Source organism: Coregonus clupeaformis, unplaced genomic scaffold (assembly GCF_020615455.1).
Source record: "Coregonus clupeaformis isolate EN_2021a unplaced genomic scaffold, ASM2061545v1 scaf0080, whole genome shotgun sequence".
In the NCBI taxonomy this organism is placed as follows: Eukaryota; Metazoa; Chordata; class Actinopteri; order Salmoniformes; family Salmonidae; genus Coregonus; species Coregonus clupeaformis.
Genome location: NW_025533535.1, coordinates 797,404 through 805,440, shown reverse-complemented (window position 1 = coordinate 805,440; position 8,037 = coordinate 797,404). Strand labels below are relative to the sequence as shown.

Genomic DNA, 8,037 nt, shown 5'->3' with positions numbered 1-8,037 from the left:
GTATGGCCCACATCTTTGGGGGAAATCCGTGAAACGATTAGTATCTTTATGGGAAAAGTACTTCACCTTTTCATAAGTGAACGCTGATGTTCCGTTGAATGAATTTGCTGCATTATGTCGCTGATAGTTCCCGTCAAGCCAATGACAGTGTGGGAGACTGGAAGTGGGTGGGAAAAGGCAAAGGCAGTAAGGGAACATTAATGACAGAGCAAGTAACTGTGCTCTATGATTCACAAAAGGGAGATTTAAACCTGAGAGACTGTTACAGGCAGGGAAAATGGAGTGAGTGGGATGTGTAGGAGGAGAGGAGGCTGTTTCAAGTGCTCCTGAGAAAGAGCCTGGTCTGCAGAGGAAGGCGCCGTAATGATGATCTGGGGGATATGGGAGGCAGGGATTGTGTGTGTCTGTCCCCTTGCTGCCAATCTATCTGGCAAAGGTAGCAGAATGCCACACACTGTCCCCCCTTTATTATCATACAGTGACTGACTAGCCCCACCCCCGCACCTTAATTGGGGAGGACGGGCTCGTGGTAATGGCTGGAGCGGAATCAGTGGAATGGTATCAAACACATGGTTTTTTGCCATTCCATTCGCTCCGTTCCACCCATTATTATGAGCCGTTCTCCCCTCAGCAGCCTCCACTGGTAAGAATGCTGTTCATTGACTACAGCTCAGCATTCAACACCATAGTCCCATTCAAGCTCATCACCAAGCTCAGGACCCTGGGACTGAACACCTCCCTCTGTAACTGGATCCTGGATTTCCTGAAGGGCCGCCCCCAGGTGGTGAGGGTAGGCAACAACACATCCGCCACGCTGACCATCAACACAGGGGACCCTCAGGGGTGTGTACTTAGTCCCCTCCTGTACTCTCTGTTCACCCACGACTGCGTGGCCTCGCACAACTCCAACACCATCATCAAGTTTGCTGCCAACAACTGTGGTAGGACTGATCACCGGCGACGATGAGGCAGCATATAGGGAGGATGTCAGAGATCTGGCAGTCTGGTGCCAGGACAACAACCTCTCCCTCAATGTCAGTAAGACAAAGGAGCTGATTGTGGACTACAGGAAACGGAGGGGCGAGCACGCCCCCACCCACATCGACAGCGCTGTAGTGGAGCGGGTTGAGAGCTTCATGTTCCTCAGTGTCCACATCACTAAGGAATGAACATGGTCCACACACCCACACAGTTGTGAAGAGGGCACGACAACGCCTCTTCTCTCTCAGGAGGCTGAAAAGATTTGACATGGGCCCTCAGATCCTCAAAAAGTGCTATAGCTGCACAATTGAGAGCATCTTGACTGGCTGCATCACCGCTTGGAACGGCAACTGCAAGGCACCCGACCGCAATGTGCTACAGAGGGTGAGTACGGCCAAGTACATCACTGGGGCCGAGCTCCCTGCCATCCAGGAACTCTATACGAGGCAGTATCAGAGAAGGCCTCCAAACAATTAAGACTCCAGTGACCCAAGACATAGACTGTTCTCTCTGCTGCAGCATGGCAAGCAGCACCAGTGGACCAAGTCTAGAACCAACAGGACCCTGAACAGCTTCTAGCCCCAAGGCATAAGAGTGCCAAACAGCTAATCAATGGCTACCTGGACTACCTGCATTTACCTTTTTTTGCACTAACTCTCTTGCACTGACTATGCACACACACTGGACTACCCAAACACTCACACATACTTACAGTACACTGACACCCCAACACATACATACACACACACACACACAACATATGCCCACACACATATAACATGCACACACATCCATACTGACGCCACACACATACACACACACACTTTCACACTCACCACATACGCTACTGTCTATTATCTATTCTGTTGCCCAGTAACTTTATCCCTACCTATGTACTGTTCATAGCTACCTAAATTACCTCGTACCCCTGCACATCGACTCTGTACTGGTACTCCCTTTATATAGCCATGTTATTTTCAACTCCCTATATATAGTCATGTTATTTTCTACTTCCTGTACCCATGTTGTTTTCAACTCCCTATATATAGCCATGTTATTCTCTACTCCTTATATACAGTGAGGGAAAAAAGTATTTGATCCCCCGCTGATTTTGTACGTTTGCCCACTGACAAAGAAATGATCAGTCTATAATTTTAATGGTAGGTTTATTTGAACAGTGAGAGACAGAATAACAACAACAAAATCCAGAAAAACGCATGTAAAAAATGTTATAAATTGATTTGCATTTTAATGAGGGAAATAAGTATTTGACCCCCTCTCAATCAGAAAGATTTCTGGCTCCCAGGTGTCTTTTATACAGGTAACGAGCTGAGATTAGGAGCACACTCTTAAAGGGAGTGCTCCTATTCTCAGCTTGTTACCTGTATACAAGACACCTGTCCACAGAAGCAATCAATCAATCAGATTCCAAACTCTCCACCATGGCCAAGAGCAAAGAGCTCTCCAAGGATGTCAGGGACAAGATTGTAGACCTACACAAGGCTGGAATGGGCTACAAGAGCATCGCCAAGCAGCTTGGTGAGAAGGTGACACCAGTTAGTGCGATTATTCGCAAATGGAAGAAACACAAAATAACTGTCAATCTCCCTCGGCCTGGGGCTCCATGCAAGATCTCACCTTGTGGAGTTGCAATGACCATGAGAACGGTGAGGAATCAGCCCAGAACTACACGGGAGGATCTTGTCAATGATCTCAAGGCAGCTGGGACCATAGTCACCAAGAAAACAATTGGTAACACAGTACACCGTGAAGGACTGAAATCCTGCAGCGCCCGCAAGGTCCCCCTGCTCAAGAAAGCACATATACAGGGCCGTCTGAAGTTTGCCAATGAACATCTGAATGATTCAGAGGAGAACTGGGTGAAAGTGTTGTGGTCAGATGAGACCAAAATCGAGCTCTTTGGCATCAACTCATCTCGCCGTGTTTGGAGGAGGAGGAATGCTGCCTATGACCCCAAGAACACCATCCCCACCGTCAAACATGGAGGTGGAAACATTATGCTTTGGGGGTGTTTTTCTGCTAAGGGGACAGGACAACTTCACCGCATCAAAGGGACGATGGACGGGGCCATGTACCGTCAAATCTTGGGTGAGAACCTCCTTCCCTCAGCCAGGGCATTGAAAATGGGTCGTGGATGGGTATTCCAGCATGAAAATGACCCAATACACACGGCCAAGGCAACAAAGGAGTGGCTCAAGAAGAAGCACATTAAGGTCCTGGAGTGGCCTAGCCAGTCTCCAGACCTTAATCCCATACAAAATCTGTGGAGGGAGCTGAAGGTTCGAGTTGCCAAACGTCAGCCTCGAAACCTTAATGACTTGGAGAAGATCTGCAGAGAGGAGTGGGACAAAATCCCTCCTGAGATGTGTGAAAACCTGGTGGCCAACTACAAGAAACGTCTGACCTCTGTGATTGCCAACAAGGGTTTTGCCACCAAGTACTAAGTCATGTTTTGCAGAGGGGTCAAATATTATTTCCCTCATTAAAATGAAAATCAATTTATAACAGTTTTGACATGCGTTTTTCTGGATTTTTTTGTTGTTATTCTGTCTCTCACTGTTCAAATAAACCTACCATTAAAATTATAGACTGATCATGTCTTTGTCAGTGGGCAAACATACAAAATCAGCAGGGGATCAAATACTTTTTTCCCTCACAGTATAGCCATGTTATTTTCAACTCCCTATATATAGCCATGTTATTTTCTACTTCCTGTATATAGCCATGTTATTTTCTACTCCCTATATATAGCCATGTTATTTTCTACACCCTGGATATAGCCATGTTATTTTCTACGTCCTGTATATAGCCATGTTAGTTTCTACTCCCTGTATATAGCCATGTTATTTTCTACTCCCTATATATAGCCATGTTATTTTCTACTCCCTGTATATAGCCATGTTATTTTCTACTCCCTGGATATAGCCATGTTATTTTCTACACCCTGGATATAGCCATGTTATTTTCTACACCCTGGATATAGCCATGTTATTTTCTACTTCCTGTATATAACCATGTTATTTTCTACTCCCTGTATATAGCCATGTTATTTTCTACTCCCTGTATATAGCCATGTTATTTTCTACTCCCTGTATATAGCCATGTTATTTTCTACTCCCTGTATATAGCCATGTTATTGCCTACTTCCTGTATATAGCCATGTTATTTTCTACTCCCAGTATATACCCATGTTATTTTCTACTCCCTGTATATAGCCATGTTATTTTCTACTTCCTGTATATAGCCATGTTATTTTCTACTTCCTGTATATAGCCATGTTATTTTCTACTTCATGTATATAGCCATGTTATTTTTACTCGTTATTGTTATTCACTGTATTTATTCCTCATGTCACTATTTCTATTTTTTTATTTAATGTTTTATCTTTAACTCTGCATTGTTAGTCTACACCTGTTGTTTACAAAGCATCTGACAAATAACATTTAATTTTTTTTAATTATGGAAACCACTTCGGCCAACTACACTGAACAAAAATATTAATGAAACATGCAAGAATTTCTAAGATTTTACTGAGTTACAGTTCATATAAAGAAATCTGTCAATTGAAATAAATGTACTAGACCCTAATCTATGAATTTCACATGACTGAGAATACAGATACCTTAAAAAAAGGTAGGGCATTGGATCAGAAAACCAGTCAGTGTCTGGTGTGACCACCATTTGCCTCTTGCAGTGCAACACATCTCCTTTGCATAGAGTTGATCAGGCTGTTGATTGTGGCCTGTGGAATGTTCTCCCACTCCTCTTCAATGGCTGCGCGAATTTGCTGGATATTGGTGGGAACTGGAACACGCTGTCGTACACGTCGTTCCAGAGCATCCCAAATATGCTCAATAGGTGGCATGTCTGGTGAGTATGCAGGCCATGGAAGAACAGGGACATTTTCAGCTTCCAGGAATTGTGTACAGATCCTTGCAATGTGGGGCCGTGCATTATCATGCTGAAACATGAGGAGATGGCGGTGGATGAATGGCACGACAATGGGCCTCAGGATCTCGTCACGGTATTTCTGTGCATTCAAATTGTGATCGATAAAATTGAATTGTGTTCGTTGTCCATACCTTATGCTTGCCCATACCATAACCCCACCGACATCATGGGGCACTCTGTTCACAACGTTGACATCAGCAAACCACTCGCCGACACGACGCCATACAAGCTGTCTGCCATCTGCCCGGTACAGTTGAAACTGGGATTCATCTGTGAAGAGCACACTTCTCCAGCTTGCCAGTGGCCATAGAAGATGAGCATTTGCCCACTGAATTCGGTTACGACGCTGAACTGCAGTCAGGTCAAGATCCTGGTGAGGACGATGAGCATACAGATGAGCTTCCCTGAGACGGTTTCTGACAGTTTGTGCAGAAATTATTTGGTTGTGCGAACCCACAGTTTCATCAGCTGTCTGGTGGCTGATCTCAGACGATCCCGCAGGTGAAGAAGCCAGATGTGGAGGTCCTGGGCTGGCATGGTTACACGTGATCTGTAGTTGTGAGGCCGGTTGGACTTACTGCCAAATTCTCTAAAGCGGTGTTCGAGGTGGCTTATGGTAGAGAAATGAACATTCAATTCTCTGGTCACCGCACTGGTGTACATTCCTGCAGTCAGCATGCCAATTACACACTCTCTCAAAACTTGAGATATTAGAGGCATTGTGTTGTGTGAAAAAACTGCACATTTTAGAGTTGCCTTTTATTGTCCCCAGCATAAGGTGCACCTGTGTAAATATCATGCTGTTTAATCAGATTATTGATGTGCAACACCTGTCAGGTGGATGGATTATCTTGGCAGAGGAGAAATGCTCACTAACATGGATGTAAACAAATGTGTGCAAACAATTTGTGAGAAGTAAACTTTTTGTGCATATGTAACATTTCTGTTATCTTTTATTTCAGCTCATGAAACATGGGACCAACACTTTACATGTTGCCTTTATATTTTAGTTCAGTATAGATTGTTCATCACACAAGCAATGGCAAAATTGAAAAATGTCTTTCAACAAAACTTAATTCAAGCTTTCAGATGGGTTATGAAGTTGAATTATGAGCCCCTCTTAGCAGTGTTGTCAAAAGAGATAGCTAAACCCAGTGAACTCTTGGTGGAGTGGACAGGCAAGGGGTTGAGTGCCCTGTATCTCTCAACACTGTATAAGGTACTGTACCTTTCCCCCTTCTGCCTTTTTATAACGCTAATATGTTTCTGGAATATTGGAGACAAACGGCAGCAGCACTGTTTTCCCTCCATTACAAAATAATAGAATAGAAAAAACGTTATTGTCCACCTCCACCAGAATGTAAATTGCCCCATTACTAGCCTACTCAATGAAGGGTGACTGAAAATAGGTATGGTATTCTATCCAAGGCCAGCTTGTAGAATAGGCCTTGACATTTAGAGACATTTTCCAACAGGTTCTTGTAGTGCAGATCGTGACTTTCTGAATGAGGTGTGGAGTATTCCCCTGCCTACATTACATACTGTAGCCAATACGAGAAAAGTGACTCTGTCCTACACACACACACATTATACATCCCACTCACTAAGCCTATTCATACACGAATAGCTATAGGCACAACTTTAACAGATAGCTATTCAGTTGTAGTGTTTTGTACAATGTTCGATAAATACACTTGGTTCTACGCCATTCTTTATACCATGCGTTAGGCTACAGTATGTTTTGCATAAAATGTGTGCGCTCCAGAATTTGTTCATTTACCTTGACCGCAAGAGCACAATCTGTTAAAATCATTATTGTTGGGTATAGAGATGTGTGTATGCGCTTGTAGTGTGTACTGTAGTCATTAAGGCATGCAGGTGTTATGAATTCATTTTATGCAGAGTAGGCAAAGCGGAGGCAGTGGTGTGGGCAGTGTTCGAGAGAGAGGAGGCAGAGCCCTTTAAAATGGCAAGCAGCGGTATCCCTATGACAAGCCTCCCTCTGCGCTACACGTTTGGTATAGCCTCCAGACTGCGTGGGCTAGTGTGGGTGCAGTAGAGGAGTTTCGTATAAAACCCGTGATTCCGGAGTCTCATTTTACGCGCGTCCGCCTTCCTCTGTTGTTGTTTGTTACCACGATTCCTTCCACCTACTCTGTGTTTTTCCTCAGTAGTATTTCTTCGGAAAGCTCCGGTCACTAAAGGAAATCTGGTCTATGGTTTTGGCTGAAGAAGATTCCACGATGTCTCGGACTGACGAGGTGCACCGTATTACGGAGAATGTCTATAAGGTAAGAACACACATGCAACTGTCCATTCATTCCCGTTTCAATAATTCATCCCTCGATTAATGTTTTCCTAAAGTGGCTTGGTGAGAGTCTCGTCAGCTGAAGATTGTGGTTGCTGTTGGATACGTTTTGAACTTTGTTTTAGGCACAGGTCAAGATCATTTTAGGCTACTCTCTATATTCGAATATAACCAATCAAACTTCCTATATATACATTTTTTTTTACAAAAGTCGAAACCATTAACAATGATAAGGACTTCGGCTTCTATGGTGTACCGGGGAAATGTCCAATCTCACCCCATCGTCCATAGTGGGTCTTATCACTGCTCCAAAATCATGCTATTTTTCTCTGCAGTGAGTGACACATTGCTCACAGTGACGCCAACAGCCATAGGCTAACAGGGGACAAAAAACAAGTTCCCCAGTCCAAGTTTAATTTTAATACATCCTTTTACTTACCGATGTGTAATAAAGTGACAGTTTGCCTTGAGGCAGACCAACATGGTATCAGAGCATTTTGTATTATTCTATACGTAAAACCGAAACACTATTTTTAGTAGAATATGGAACGTTTTGTATGGTATGTATTAATTTGTGGATGTCCATCACTCATTTTGTGTGATATGTTACGAATTACAATTCGTATTATATTGTACGAATTTGCAATTATTTTTTAAAAAACTAATTTGCAAAACATACAATATGAAACGAATTTGCAAAACATAGGATATGTTACAAATTCCAGCGAGCTGGCTGGCTAACGTTAGCTTTGCTATGGTGTTAGGGTTAAGGTTAG

The 8,037-nt window shown here is 43.5% G+C and overlaps 1 protein-coding gene across 5 annotated transcripts in view; it reads left to right on the top strand.

Moving 5' to 3' along the window:
* Positions 1-6,899: 6,899 nt before the first annotated feature.
* baiap2b (BAR/IMD domain containing adaptor protein 2b) overlaps positions 6,900-8,037 on the top strand; it is a 155,966-nt gene continuing 154,828 nt past the window's right edge. For all 5 annotated transcript variants that reach the window (XM_045213148.1, XM_045213146.1, XM_041889033.1 and 2 more), the window contains exon 1: positions 6,900-7,244. In XM_045213148.1, the coding sequence (XP_045069083.1) occupies positions 7,170-7,244 (75 nt within the window). In that variant the 5' untranslated portion in view covers positions 6,900-7,169. The remainder of the gene's footprint in view (positions 7,245-8,037) is intronic.